This window comes from Saccopteryx bilineata, chromosome 7, assembly GCF_036850765.1.
Source record: "Saccopteryx bilineata isolate mSacBil1 chromosome 7, mSacBil1_pri_phased_curated, whole genome shotgun sequence".
NCBI lineage: Eukaryota > Metazoa > Chordata > Mammalia > Chiroptera > Emballonuridae > Saccopteryx > Saccopteryx bilineata.
Window position 1 is genome coordinate 59,437,177 of NC_089496.1, and position 15,198 is coordinate 59,452,374.

General features: G+C 49.0%; 1 protein-coding gene across 1 annotated transcript; it reads right to left on the bottom strand.

Moving 5' to 3' along the window:
• Nucleotides 1-1,056: 1,056 nt before the first annotated feature.
• On the bottom strand, nt 1,057-4,552 carry MAGEL2 (MAGE family member L2). Its single transcript, XM_066240381.1, has one exon. It carries the CDS (start codon nt 4,489-4,491, stop codon nt 1,057-1,059), a length of 3,435 nt encoding a protein of 1,144 aa, XP_066096478.1. The 5' UTR covers nt 4,492-4,552.
• Nucleotides 4,553-15,198: the final 10,646 nt, after the last annotated feature.

Genomic DNA, 15,198 nt, shown 5'->3' on the forward strand with positions numbered 1-15,198 from the left:
GTGTTGATAAAACCCGAGTCCCGTCAGCTCCCGGGCCCCCACCACAGCCCCCGTGATTGACCAGTGCCCCTTTGGCCAATTTATTAAGAAGCCTGGAGACCCTGTGCCCCTGCAGGTGGGACAGTTCTCGCCCATATAACCTTAAGACATTTTTTTTTCCTGCTTCCAATCCCTACTCTGTTAACTTGGCACTGGCCTGTGCCATTTAATTACTCTTAAGTCCCCCATCCCCTTGTCCCCGAAGGACTGTGATGAGGATGAGGTCAGGAGATATGGTCAGCCTTGTGAAGCTGTACTCTGGGTTGGAGGGACCCCTTCTGTTCCCCCACCCATCAGAACTGTTATGTTGTGAGGAAGAACGTGGAGCCCACCCTCCAAATGCAGTTTCATCCACTTGTGGTTTCTGCTGTCGCTGGTAGTAGACTTGGTGTTTGGGTTTATTCAGAGAGGGGGGGGAAGGAAACCCCCCAAAAAACTTGGCTCCCACCATTCGAGTAAAAATAAGAACAAAGACTACACTTTTTTTGTTATGCTGAAAGTATATTTATATATATAGATATAGATATTTATTTCTCTGCAGACAGCTTTACTGATGAGTCATTTTCAACGTTCAAAGAACAACCTGTGTCGATACAACAGTAATCTGTACCGGAAGGAGATGGGTAGCTTGTCAGTTAAGTTTCACAAAGTCAGCACAAACTCTGATACCATAAACAGGACAACTGTAAACACGTACACACACACACACACACTCACAGAGAATCACAGGTCTCACTTAAAGTTACAAAGGCCAAAAATACCCAAGAGAACAGTAGCCAGTGGGAAGTCCACACCACGAGAAGCTGTGCAAAGCTTGGGCAGATAGGGGAGCAAGTTGGAATCCAGGTTTACAACACGCACGCACAGGCACAGTAGAGAGAGAGAGAGAGAGAGAGAAACTGGAACATCAACACCAGATAGGTCACGTCCCCACCCCACCCCCACCCCCACCCCCACCCTGCCAGTGGCCTTTGGCCGGGGACACGAAGGAGCAGAGAGAGCTGCGTTTCAACCACGTTAGCGTTTGGCGGGAGGAGGAAGGCGGGGGGCCGGGCCGGGCTTGTCGTCAAGGTCGTCCGCGCCGTCCTCGTTGAGGTCTTCGGCCTCGCACTCAGCCAGGGCTTCGAAGTAGTGGAACGGCCAGCACTGGGGATCTTTCTTATGGAGCCTGGCCAGAAACCTCAAAATCAGCATCTTGCTGATCTCCAGGAATGCCCGGGGGCCCCAGAGGAACTCATACTGTGCGGGCTGGGAATGGGGGACCCGCCTAACCTCGAGGTACCTCTCCCTCACAAACACATCAGTGATGAGCTGCTTGGCGTTTCCGAAGAGACCCTCGGTCTCCCGGACGTCCACCCCTAGCTTGTACAGGAAAGTGAAGATCAGGTCCTCCCTGACACAGTTGCCTTTCATGAAGATTAGACTCAGGACGACCATCAGGAGGCCCGCAGTGGGCGTGTCCAGCCAGGACAGCCCGGGCCAGCCCTGATAGTACTCAAACTTGTTGATAATAATGTAAGAGTGGGTCTTGGGATCAATTTCCTTCAATTGATAACCAAAGACACACTCCAGCTTAGTGTTGGCACGGTTAATGATTTCCAAGCACTCATCTTTGTATTCACGGATGATGAATTTCACCATCTCTGAGCGCTTGACGGGCACCCTGGCTTGGTTCTTGGCCAAGAGAAACTGCACCAAGGCGTTTGCCCTCTCATCCAAGGGGGACAGGGGCTCATTCTGGGCCACACCAAACCCCACAGACAGCCCCGGGATCTCAGAGAGGACCAGAGACTGGGGGCTGCCCAGGCTTTCCCAGAGACCCAGGGCCCTGGAGGTGCTGGGACCCTCCCAGGCGCTCAAGGCCCATGATGGGCCGGGCCCCTCCCAGCCACTCAGGATTCTGGAGGTGCTAGGCCCCTCCCAGCCACTCAGATCATAGAAGGTGTTTGGGTCCTCCCAGTCACCCAAGAACTGGAGAGGGTGTTGTACCTCCCAGTCACTCAAGTTCATACTGTCCCGGGGCCGTGGGGCCTGCCGGTCACGGTCACGCAGTGCCACCATCCGGCCCCCGCGGTCTTCTTCAGTGTTCAGGTGCTTCTTCTTCCTGGTGGCTTTGCCGGTGCGGCGTGGAGGCTCGTCGGGGGCGTCCGGCACCTCTGGAATGGTGGCCATCTCCTGGGGGGCAGCTGCTGCGCCCATCAGGATGGCGGGTGTGGCCTTGGAGACCCTGGGGGCACTCACACTGGGCTGGGGCACCCAGGGGAGAGCAGGCAGGGCCTCCACGTAGGCATAGGGATCCTTCAGGGCCAGTGGCATCGACTTTGGGACCTCTGGGATGGCAGAGGGGCCCCTGAAGGCATTAGAAGAGGCAGGCTGAAACTGAGAGGTAGCCGGGAAGACCCTCGAGGCGGCACTATAGGTCTCCGGCGTGGCAGGCAGATTCTTCCAGGGGGTTGACAGGTGACCTCGGGCACCTGGCACCACCTTTGGAGAGCAGAAGGTGGCAGCGAAGATCATGCGGTCCTTGGAGGGGGCCCGGCGGTCCTTTGAGGACATTCTGCGCTCCTTGGAGGCTCTGCGGTCCATGGAGGAGGCCCTGGTCTCTCCTGATGGAGTCATCAGTGATTTTGAGGAGCCCATGGGAAAATTTGCCACCGCTATCGGGGCTTCGGGCTGCCCCTGCGGGGGCGCCGGGGGCGCCTGCCAGGCGGTTTGGATTTGCAGCCCAGGCAGCTCTGCTTGCGGGCCCGAGGGCTGGGCCTGCTGGGTGGGTAGCTGGATTTGCAGAACTTTTTGGGAGGCGGGGACTCCCTGAAAGGGCTGCTGCTCCATCTGGCCCAGTGGTGGACCCTGCCTCTGAACCTCCTGGGTGGGCAGGGGCTGCCAGAACTGCCCCGGGGCTTTGGGGGGCTGCCATGCCAGCGCCTGAGCCTGCTGCACTTCCTGGAACTCAATAGAGGTGGGCATCTCTTGTGGCACAGGGGCTTGGCCTTTGGGGGCCTGCCAGATGATGGGGGGGCAGTGCACAGCCTGAGGTGCCGACAGGGGGGCAGACAGCACAGCCTGCGGCATCTGTGGACCTGCCAGGGGCGCTGTGGGCACCTGTGGGGCTAGACGCATCGGGGGGGCCTCCCGCAGCTGCGGGGCGGGGAGCCGAGCCTGAGGGGCCTGCCGCAGAGGGGGCGGAGGGGGCAGGGCCTGCCACAGCGGGGGCGGGCTGGTCAGCGGCCGGATGGGCGGCGGTGCCTGGCGGAGCAGTGGTGGTGCCTGTCGCATGGCGGGCGGCCCCTGGCGCGCAGGTGGGGGCCCAGGTCGGATGGGGGGTGGACCTGGGCGGATGGCAGGCGGGCCCTGGCGCACAGGTGGCTGCGCCTGCCAGGCAATGGTCGGGGCCGGCCAGGTGACCTGGGCAGCCTGCCAGGTCAGGGGTGTGGCCTGCCAGCCTTGCGCAGGGGCCTGCCAGCCCGGCGAGGTGGCCTGCCAGCCCGGGGGCGTGGCCATCTGGGCTGGCGGGGCCTGCGGACCCTGGGGGACCTGCGGAGGAGCCCTTATAACCGGGGGCTGGATTTGCAGAATGAGAGGCTGAGCCTGCGGGGCCCAGGTAGGCAAGGGCTGTGCAGGTGGGGCTCCTGGCTGCACCATCGGGGCCGGCGAAGCTGCAGGCTGGTTGATGGGAGCTCTTGAACCCGACGGGTGGAGCATCAGGACTCCGGGACCTGGAGGCTTGGCCATCGGGGCTCCCAGTGGTGGAGGCTGGGTCATCAAGGCTGCTGGGGGTGGAGGCTGGACCATCGGGGCTCCCGGTGCAGCAGGCTGGACCATCAGGACTCCCGGAGTGAGAGTCTGAGCCATCAGGACTCCCGGAGCTGGAGGCTGGGCCATCGGGGTCCCCGGAGGTGCAGGGTGCGCCATCGGGGTCCCCGGAGGGGGAGGATGAGCCATCGGGGTCCCCGGAGGAGGAGGGTGCACCATCGGGGTCCCGGGAGGAGGAGGATGAGCCATCGGGGTCCCGGGAGGAGGTGGGTGCACCATCGGGGTCCCAGGAGGAGGAGGATGGGCCAGTGGGCCTCCGGGAGCCGAAGGATGCATCATCAGGACCCCCGGAGTCGGAGGGGGAGGATGGATCATCAGGACCCCGGGAGTTGGGGGCTTGCCCATCGGCCCTCCCAGAGGGGGAGCCTGGACCAGCGGACCTCCTAGGGGTGGAGGCTGGGCCAGTGCAGCCACAGGAGCTGGCGGCTGGCCCTGCGGTCCCTCCCAGACAGCCTGCGATGCCTGCCAGGCGGCCAGCGAAGCCTGCAGCTCAATCGGAGGTGGGTCCCAAGGGACCGGTGGCGCCCGGGAGGAGGCGGGCGGGGCCCGCATCAGAACCGTAGGGCGGCTATAGACCGGCGGCTTGGGTGACTCCGGTGGGGGACTGGAGTCACCCGGATTCTTACTTAGCTGCGACATGTCCGTTCCTGCTGACAGCCGATGGGCCTTCGCCGACAGCTGCTGGGCTTTTTCCTCCAGAGAGAAGAGAGACCGCTTACGTGGCCGAACAGAGCAGAGGATTCCTCTCTGCTGACTGGTGAATGGGGAGTAAGTGCTTTTAGCTCTGCAGCTTTCCGCAGTAAGGAGGAGGGGGGAAGAGGGCCCAACCCCGCCCCTTCCCCGCCCCCGACCACCACAAGTGGATCTCGCATAGGGGCGTCCGCCAGACATGCCGGCTGACACAGGACACCTTCTTGCTCTGCCCTGTCCCCAAACACAGCGGGTTCTTCCTGTCCGGGGATGACTTTTCACGGGGGAGTGGCCAGGGGCGTGCATGTGTCTCAGAAACCCCCCGTCCAGTGGGGCCGAGTGGGAGGAGACCACCAGGACACATGGAACATTTCCAAGGGGAGGGGGGAGCTGGCGTGGTCAGAGCCTGGAGGCGGCGGAAGCCCAGCCCCGCAGCCCGCAGGATGAAAGACGTGTATGAGTGGGTGATTCAAGATTCATCCCGGGCAGCTAATGTTTCGTAAAAGTAAAAGAAGTGTGTGTGGGGGGGGCACAGAAGCCTGCCCCGGAGGGGGGGGATGGGGAAGAGCCTGTGTCGCCGGTCCTCTTAGAGAGACAGTGGGAAAGCAGGAAGCACCCCCGGCAGGAGAGAGAGATCAATGAGTATTGATTAGGACGCAGGAACGGACAGTACCCCTGGGGCTCGCAAGGAGCAATAGACACCCTGTAGACACTCTGGGGGCATTGAGAGGGAAACTGAGGTAGGAATAAGGTCCCCCCCCCCATAAAATAGAGCTTTGGAGGAAGAAGAGAGTGTTTCGCCTGAAACTCATGAGAAACGTTTTGAGGAATATAGGCGCTTTTTTTTTTTTTTTAAAGCACAGGCAGAGAAGACGGATGACAGAGGGTAGAGAGAGATGTTGCAGACATCAACAGAAGGTAGCATTTTTAGCGCGGGGTGGGGGGGACATGCCTGTGCAACAGCTGGGATGAGAGGGTTGGTTTTCTATTGCTTTGCAACTGTTGCAGAGCGGGAAAGAATGAAGCCTGTTGCCAGAATGAAAACCAAACGCGCGCGCGTTCGCACACATGTACACGCTGGAAAATAATTAAGTGGATGAATGAATAGATCGAAGGTTGATCTATAGGGGTGAAAAAAAAAAACAAATGAAGAATAAAATACAACACTTGGAGGAAATCTCCTCCTGGATAAAATTCAGTTTAAAAATTAGAGAAGTCATGAATTAAAAGATAAAGTAGGAGATGTAAAATATATATATGTGGTAATGCTGTCCTGCTTCATGCAGAAGGGAAGTGGCAGTCTCGGTTCTACACAGTTGGGTCGTTTTTTGGAAATAGGCAACATATTAAAACACCAAGGATGTTTAGTTTTAGAAGAGGTGGTTTTTGCAGTCTAGGGCAAGAGTCCAGAGTGACCCCAAACTCCACGACAAGAATGCCACAAGGGGGCATGAGAGAATGGTGCGGACTCTACCCCACTCCCCCTTCTGGGACCCTCGGCCGGCCGGAGTTTCTCAGACGCGGGAGTTTCTGAATCCCTTGGGAGCCTATGTGCACACTCCCAAGGTTGTCGTTGCCTTAAGGATTAAGACAATCGTGTGGGGGAATGAGGCAGCAGTGTTTTTTGTTTGCTTTGTTTTGTTTTTCCTGATAATGGAAGGGGTGAGAAATCAGACTTGTTAACACCCGGGAGCATTTTCCTTTCCAAAAGCAAGAAGGTCTTTCATGGCTCCTGACCGTATACCATAGATTCCCCAGAAATCTCCGTCTCCAGGCTGGATTCTACCCCACACTTCAAGGTTTCTGGGTCTGTCTCAAGGGTTAAAAAGACTTCTCTATTTGATAGAGGTTTAGAGCCGCTTTGGCGAGGTTAACTCTAGATGTGACCCTCACGGTCTGTTATCACCCACTCCGTCCGGTGACAGCCCCAGGACATGGATAGCTTTGAGAAAATCAGTGCACTTTTCCAAGTCGGTCTCAGCCCTGCGACCTTTCTACACTCCTTCAAGTGTACTTTTTCCCTCCCTCTAATTCAAATGCGTAAATTCCTCAGAGATTAAGTTCTGCTAACTATTCTTTTTTCCAAGATCACTGCAAATTTAACCTTCACTGTGCCGTGTGGCAGTTCATCTGCTGCAATAAAGGGCTGCTGGTTGGGCCTCACTGGCTCCTCTGATGTTTGGATCACAATGCGTAGCCCTGGGGCCCCATGTCCGTGCCCCTCAGATTCCTTCGGTGAAAGCAAGTGCTGTTTTTTCCTACAGGCGATGCAGGAGCCGAAGAGGAGGTATTAGGAATTGTGGAGGGGGGAAAACACCGTGTAGGTGTCATTAGAAACGGGAGGTTGTGTGTATGGGGGGGCACGGTACAGGGATGTAGAGAGTGTTATATTGAGTGGGATGCTTGAAACCAGGTCCACACAAGACACACACACATACACACACACCTAGGAAATGGGAGGTAGTTACATTGCACTTGGTAACATTCTTGCACTAACGAAGGAAAATGGGGGCACAGTTATTCAACGACGCTGGTAGGCTGGTAATTGTAGGTGAACCAGATTTATTTTTTCCCTGGGAAAAAAAATACATCTGCCAATTGCAGACAATCACTTGGCAGCCCAGCTGCCCACCAATTACTGTGACTCCAACAAGACCCTTTGTGAAGGTAGGTGGCTTTCATGCCAGCAAAACCCAATACTCGCCGAGTCCAGAGGGAAATTTGGACCACAATTTTAAACAGGTCTCCAAGCTCCCCTTGCCCCTTTTCTCTTGGTTAATCTTGTCTTTGGAAGCCCCCTCTCCTCTTTTGTGTATCCGCTCTTTGGACTCTGGACCTCTGAACCGAGTGTCAGAATCCCCCTTCCTTGTTTCTCCGTGAAGCCGCTTAAGCCTCCAAGGTGAGTACAAAACCAAAAGGTTATACACGAAACACCCGGGGGGTGCAGGGGTCTGTTTGCCTTCTGATTACCCAGGCCATTTGGTATTTGCCTAAGTCTCTCACGAAACGGTAGTGCAGTAATCCAGAGAGACCTAGGGGTAAGGAGCACTGAGCATAAACAAGTAGTGTGAAGAATTGGTGTTAATCATTTACTATTTATGTCATCCCACGAGGGGACCCTCCCTGCAGACTGAAGCCTTATTGTGGTCACTTGTGTGCCCCACCTCAGCCTGAGTGGTCAGTAAGGAGCCATGGAATAAAAGTGTAAAATCAGCACCAGAATTGTCCCCCTTCTGCCCCTCCATAGCTGTGAGACTTGGGGTCCCTATTTAGGAGTAGGTAAAATCATCACTGGTAATTTTCAGAAAGTCCAACAGAATTATTCATCTGTGAAATGCCTTCTGCTGAGGATTTATTTTGTACCCAACACCGTGCTGCTACATGTAGCACTCCAGAGAAAAAAATCAGACGCCAGATCTGATGGACACACGAGGATATTGGCGTGGTATTTTGAATGTGATGGAGTGTTATCATCGGCATCGTTTAAAACTCATATTGGTCACAGTTGATGCACGTAACCAAATGCTCCCTTCTGTGTGCAGCGTCGGGGTGTGAGGCTAGCGGTAGCCAAGCAAAGGAAAAAATAACAATTCTGAAGACATGGAGATTTTGTGAGAGTGTCATCCAAATGACAGACTGAGCCCTGAAAGAAAATAAAAACGTATAGAGTATACCAGGAATGCAAGGCGTGTGCACAATTTACAAGTTCATTAAAGCAGTGTGACTGCTGTTTATGGCGTGGTTTGTTACCTGATCAAAAACCGCCCTAAAAGAAAAGTGTGCAGGCTGCCTACGCCTCACAAAATCCACAGGTGTGTGGCCCCCATTTCGCATGTCAAGAAATGGAGGCTGAGGGTGGTCATGAACTTGTCACGGAGCCAGCAAGTACATGTGGGACTAATGCCTGACGTCTGGGTTGCCAAGAGCCTGCAGTCTTTGCCATTACGCCAGGACTGCCAAAGCCATTTAAAATTCTGAAGTGCCATTAACAGACAATGAAGTGCCTAGATCCACACATTATTCTGTTTAATAAGCTGTGTCACTGTGTTCCCAGTTCTCTCAAAACAAGATAAAGAACATTTTCTTAGTCTTTGTCCAAAAGTACCTGAAAGGCTCGTTTGAAAAGACATAGACATCCTTATGTTCACGGCAACATCGTTTATAACGGGCAAGATAAGAAAGCAACAACCTAAGTGCCCATCAGTCGACGGGCGGGTAAAGAAGATGTACGTTCTACACACACGCACACACACAATGGAATATTTCTCGGCCATAAAAAAAAAAAAAAAGGAATGAAGTCGTACCACTTTCGATGACATAGTTGGACCCTAGAGAGACTATATACTAAGTGAAGTAAGTCAGAGGAAGACAAATACCATATGATTTCACTTATATGTAGAATCTAAAAACAACAACATAAACGAAACAAACTCCTATAGACAGAATGTTTTGATAGCTACCTGATGGGAGGGGGAGGAGAGTGAGTGACAAAGGGGAAGGGGTTAAGGGATACAAATTGTGAATTATAAAAAATAGTCATGGGGGGCTGTAAAATAGAGCCATTATTTAAAAACTAGGTGAGGTGCCCTGGAAATATCGGGCTGAACACTGTAAATTATATAAATCTCTAATCACTATGTTGTACACCTGAAACTTATCTAAGCTAGTATGTTAATGGTAGCTGAAAATTTTTGAATATATAAATTAAAACAAAAAGGACGTTTTTTAAATTAAAAGCACTGCGTGTCCTCTGCTAGTAAATTTTTCGACCTCCAAAGGCAACCAATTTCTGACTTCTCTCCTCACCACATGTCAGTTGTGCCTGTTCTTGAATTTTACATAAATGGTATCAGTATAGTATTATATACCCTTTTTGTGTCTCGAGTCAACACGTATCAGAAATTTGCTGTTTTATAATGCTGGATAGGACCCCATTCTCTTCGCATTGCACAACTGCCTATGGATATTTAGGATATTTACAATTTTGGAGTGACTATGAAAAAGGGCTGCTTTAAAAATTATGTTGTAGAATTCGTTCATCTGAAACCTGTGTAATTATGTTAACCAGTGTCACTCCCAATAAATTCAATAAAAAATATTTTTTTTGCTGTTTAGTTGAATGAGTTCTCTAGTTTGGATATTAACTCATGTATATAATTTGCAAATGTTTTCTCCCATTCCACGGTCTGCCTTTTTATTTTCTTGTCTCCATTATGATGGAGAAACTTGATTTTGATGTAATCCAACTTGTTTATTTCTGCTTTTATTGCTTTTGCTTTTTTGTGTGCATAAAATCCCCCCCCCAACAAATTATTACCAATAAAAATGCTAAGGAACTTTTCCTATGTGTTTTCTTCTAGGATTTTGTGGTTTGAAGTCTTTAATCCATTTTGAATTAATTTTTATGTATAAGATTATTAATTCAGTTAATTTTTTTTCATTTTTTTAATGTTCAATTTTCCCCACACGGTTTTTTGAAAAGACTTTGTTTTCTGTTCAATATTTTTGGGCCCCCCCCACACACACACTCTTGAGATATCTTTTTGCTGTATAAAAATTGCAGATGAACAATTTTGTTTTGTTTTTTTCTTTTCAGCATTTCGTTAACATTTACCAAAAGAGCATATTTCTTCTTTTTTTTTTTTTTCCCCTGTAGGTAATGTTCTCGCCCACTCGGCCACCCTTTTGTTTTAACTGTTCGATGGTAATAGGCATAGGTGTGTGTGAACTTCCTTTGTGTATCCTTGTCGGGGTTCAGTGAAACAGGATGGAGAGGTTAATACAGTTCACCATTTTCGCAAAAATTTGCAGAGCCATTATCTTGTCAGATCATTTTTCTGTATTATTCTCTCCTGTCATCCCGGCTCCCTGATTACACATACATTAAAGTAATTTTCACGTTGCCCCGTGGGTCTCAAATGCTCTTTCAATTTCTCAGTTCCTGACGCTTTTCCACGAACCCATCTTTCATGTCCGCTGACCTTTTCTGTGGCCACCCACTCAGTCCGTTATTAAACCCATTCGATGAATTACTCACTTTGATGTGTTTTTCTCATCGTGTTCCCAAAACTTTTTTAATTTTCTGTTTTTCTCATAACATTTCCAAAACTTTTAAATCCTGTGTCTTTCTCATAACCTTTCCAAAACTTTGTGATACGGTGTTTCTCTTGTAACATTTCCCAAACTTATTTTAATATTGTGTTTTTCTCAGCATTCCCCAAACTGTGTATTGTTTGTTTCTCACAGCACTTCAACTTTTCTCTCCTTCTCTCTCTCTCTCTTTGCTGAAATCTCTCATTTGTTCATGTATGTTACCTACCCTTTTTTTTTTACATCATACTTTAACGTATCTATCATGGTGATTTAAAGTCTTCCGTTGCTAATTTAAACACCTGGGTTATCTTCGAGTGTTCTTCTAATGAGTTTGTTTTCTTTCTTACCCACGGATCACATTTTTTCTGCTTCTTCCCATGTTCCTGAATTTTTTTTTCTCTATTTTGTGTGAAATGACATGTATTTTTTTAAAATTAAAAGGCTATAGTAGTTCCTCTTGGAGGGGTAAAGGATTGAATAATCCTTTCTCTGTGAGAACGGTAGAATGTGGGATTTAAATGTTTAAATCCCCTCAAAGGTAGTTAACTGGGATTTTTTTTTTTTACAACTTTACTTAGATTCAGATCCCCTGTGATGGCTTCATATATATATTTATGAAGCTCAATATATATATAGCATGTAATGAAGACATTCCCTTCTTTAAGCAGAGACTCTAAGACCAATACGGCTCTCTCTCTGTCTCTCTCTCTCTCCAATCTAACCCCCTCTTCTCACTCCCTTTCCTTCAAAGCCGGCTGACAGCTTTCTTTGCTCCCTGCGGAGTTACCTTTCCTCTCCAGCCCGGCCCCTGCTGCATCCTCAAGCCCCAGGAGGGCTCCTCTGTGCCCCCAACTCTCTGCCTCTAGTTTTTTCCGGGTCACCGTTGTGCATTCAATGAGGACTTCAGTGCACATCTCAGGAGGCAGGACTGTCAGATCCCTTCCTCAGCTCACAGCATCCTGGACGCTGCTGCCTTGCCCCGAGGAAGAATTTGGTCACATCAGGGTGGGGGTGGGGTGGAGGGTTATCTCTCAGCTCTCCTGCCAAGATCTCCCTCGTCCCTCTCTTGCACGCAGGGAAGGTTTCGTTACCGTCTGTCTCCCCTGCCCTGCTCTCACCCATTGGCATGCTACCCACTTGCAGCCCGGGAGAGCCTGAGACCGCTGGCAGGTGTGTCTCACTTAGGTTCGGTGGCTCCGAATTTGAATCTGTCACATAGGCAGTCTGTAAGAATGTGTTTATAGTTTTCGAGCAGTTTCTCACTGCAGCCCACCGTGGGGACTTCGTTCCTATGTCTGCCTTGTCCCTGGAGATTACAACAGCCACAGAACCCTTCTCTCCCAGGAAAGATTTGCAAGCTCTGTAAAGTAATTTATTGGGGTTTTTCCATGTGTTCAGCTCGCTGATGTGTTTTGTAATTTATCCGTATTATACTCTTAAGTTTTATTTAGAAAATTAAATTTAGCAGGCTGACATTGATCAATAAGAGCACATAGGATTCAGGTAAACATTCCTGTAGCATTTGAACTGTTGGCTATGTTGTCTACCCATCACCCTCATCTGTATTATTCTTAACAACGTTTTGCTTCCTAGAATTGGAGGTCTTTTCCAAACCTTTCAGGCAAAGAATCTCCAAAAAGCATAGAAGTTTTGCCATTCTGTGATAGAACTGAAGACACTCCTACAATCGCCCTTCTTGAACAAATTTTTTTTTTGAAATTTCATGACTTAATATTAAACATTTCTCCCAAAGTGTTCATTCATCTTAATAATGTGACAACATCGAACAATAAAGGTACCAGTGATTTGACCAATGGTCATTAAGGTTCTACGTTTGTTTTATTTTAATATTTATTTTATTGATTTTAGAGAAAGAGGAAGAGAGAAAGAGACAGGAATGTCAATCTGTTCCTGTGTGTGCCCTGACCACGTATCAAACTGGCAACCCACTGAGCTATCTGGCCAGGGCAGGGTTCCACGTTTGTTTTATTTTAAAATGACTAAAGAGCTTTACTACTTCTTCAAGTGGCCCTGGAATTGCATATCTGTGGCCCCATTTGTAAAGCACTTAGCATAGCCTGGAATGGGAAGTGTGTGATAAATAACACAGCCATTACTGCTGGGATGGAGAAGTACAAAATATGTCTGCACTATATATGTGCAAAGCAGAGCTGGAAGGATTGAAAAATCCACTAGGGTGAGGTCCTATCCAGGTGGCTCAGTGGATAAGGTGTCCACCTGACGAGCCAGAGGTCATGAGTTTGACTCCTGGTCATGACAGATTGTACACTCCAATGAGTACACAACTAGATGAGACAACTAAGTGAAACAATGAGTTGGTGTCTCTTTCTGTCTCTCCCTCCCTCCCTCCATTCCTGTTTCTCTCAAATCAATGAAAAAAAAAATTTTAAGTCAGGAAGACAGAAAATAACATTAAGGTGAGCTGAAGGAAAACTGTTGTCTCAGGAAATGAGATGTGTGATGAGAGAAGTATATTTATAGATAATCAGAAGCAGAGAGGCTGGATCTAGGGATACACCTTGAACAGCGGAAGGGCCAGTCATTGCAGGGGCTCCCGACTTATAGCCAGGACTTCCTAACAAACCAGGACAAAGGAGGAACCTTGAGCAGAGAAGGCATAGGTTGCAGTGTCTTCTGTTGGGAAGAGGAAGGGGGTTGTCTGTGGACAGGCAGATTTATTTCGGGACAGGAAACCACACATGTGCTTTATCGGAGCTTGAGCATCTGTTGCAGAGAAGACACTAACACCAAGTGGACTTCCAAGGAAGAATGGCGCCTAAGGGACCCTTAGTTTGTTTGCTCTGGAGCGCTCATGACATACATATGACTCCTGAAGGCCTTTGCTTCACAATCCACCCTCCCTTCCATTACGAAGTACATCCTTTGATTTGGGCTTAGCTCTGTGTTGAGAAGTCCTTTGTGGTTTCCCCTCCCAACATTTCTTGATTCAGTCCAGAGCCTCTCCTGAACATTGCATGGCCGTTCAAAGAGGTTCCTGGGGAAGCACCCAGTGGGATGAGAAAGGAAGAAATGGAATCGGTCACAAGGTGGCAGAAGAGTCCAGCCCCACCCTCCCCTAAGAATCTTGAGAGGTCTCTCTGTCTTCTTGAACTGCTGGGGATGGTTGAGGGGTTGGTTCCATTTGACCAGCTGGGACTTCTGAGAAGGGAGAACCAGGATCGACAGCAATGCCATGAAACTCCCTCGAGGCCAAGCGAGCACGAAGCCCCAGCAGAGGGATGATGGTGAAGGTGGTGGGAAGATCGTTTCTGAATGAGCTGGGTGATCTGGGCTGTAGGATACAACCCAAGCCGTCTTCATTGCCCAGTTCAATCCACATGGGGCCTCCTGGTAAACCCCGGGTGGATCTCGGCACCTAGGAACTTTTACGTGCGTTGCCCTCTTCTAAGACTGTCTCCACCAAGAACTTCCCGGGGCTAAGAACTTCTCTTACACCTCTGTCCAAGAGTCGTTTCTTCAGAGGGGTCTTCCTTGACAATATCAATTCCCTATTCTACTTCAGGACTTGTCCCTGAAATTGTCTTCTATTTTTTTCTTTTATTTAAAAATACCAGTGTATTGATTGATTTTACAGAGAGAAAGAGAGAGAGAGAAAGAAAGAACGACTTATTGTTCCACTTGGTTGATTCTTGTATGTGCCCTTATAGGGGATCGAACCTGCAACTGTGACATATCAGATGGTGCTCTGATCAAATGAGCTACCCAGCCAGGTTCTTAGACTCTTTCCATTTGTGCTGTCTGTTTTCCTCCATTAAACTAGGTGGGCATCTTTCAGTGCCGTTGGCCACATGCCCAGAACAAGGATTAGCACATTATATAATGTCAGGTCATATTTTATTTATTGATGAATCAATGACCTAGAGGACACTCATCAACAAGAGAATACATCAACATGCTAGGAGTTGCCCCTGTTTTTGTCTTTCGTAATTGTGTTTTCTTTACCTTTTCAGGTTTTATTTTATATGTTTTTCTATAGTTTATACCAATTCTAGGGCCAGACTACCTTGGATGAAAATCTCATTGAGGTCATTGAATGAACTCTGTGATCAAGAGTATTTAAGTTCACACTGATGTGTCTCACTGTGCTCATCTGTACAATGGTGGTTTAACAAAAAAACACATACCCTTACCTTTTTATAAGAATATGTATTAAGTGCTTTCTTAACATCAACATTACTTTTCTACCATATAAAATCTTTGATGATTTTTCACCCTTATAAGAGGTCATCCTTTACCCTCTTATCCTTCAATCTACTTTTTGTAAAACGTTGGAATTTCATTTTCTCTCATTACCAGGCACACTGGATGGTCAAAAAGATGAGTACCACACTTTTCTTTAAAAAAAAAAAAAAGTTCTAAAAATGTTTTCTATTTTAACGTCCTATTGTGAAATAATTTTAGACTCACACAGAAGTTGCAAGAATATTACAGAGAACTCCCATGTTTTCTTCCATTGCCCCACCAATAGTGCTAATTTACATAACCAAGGGACAATAATTAAATTAGGAGATTAACATTGGT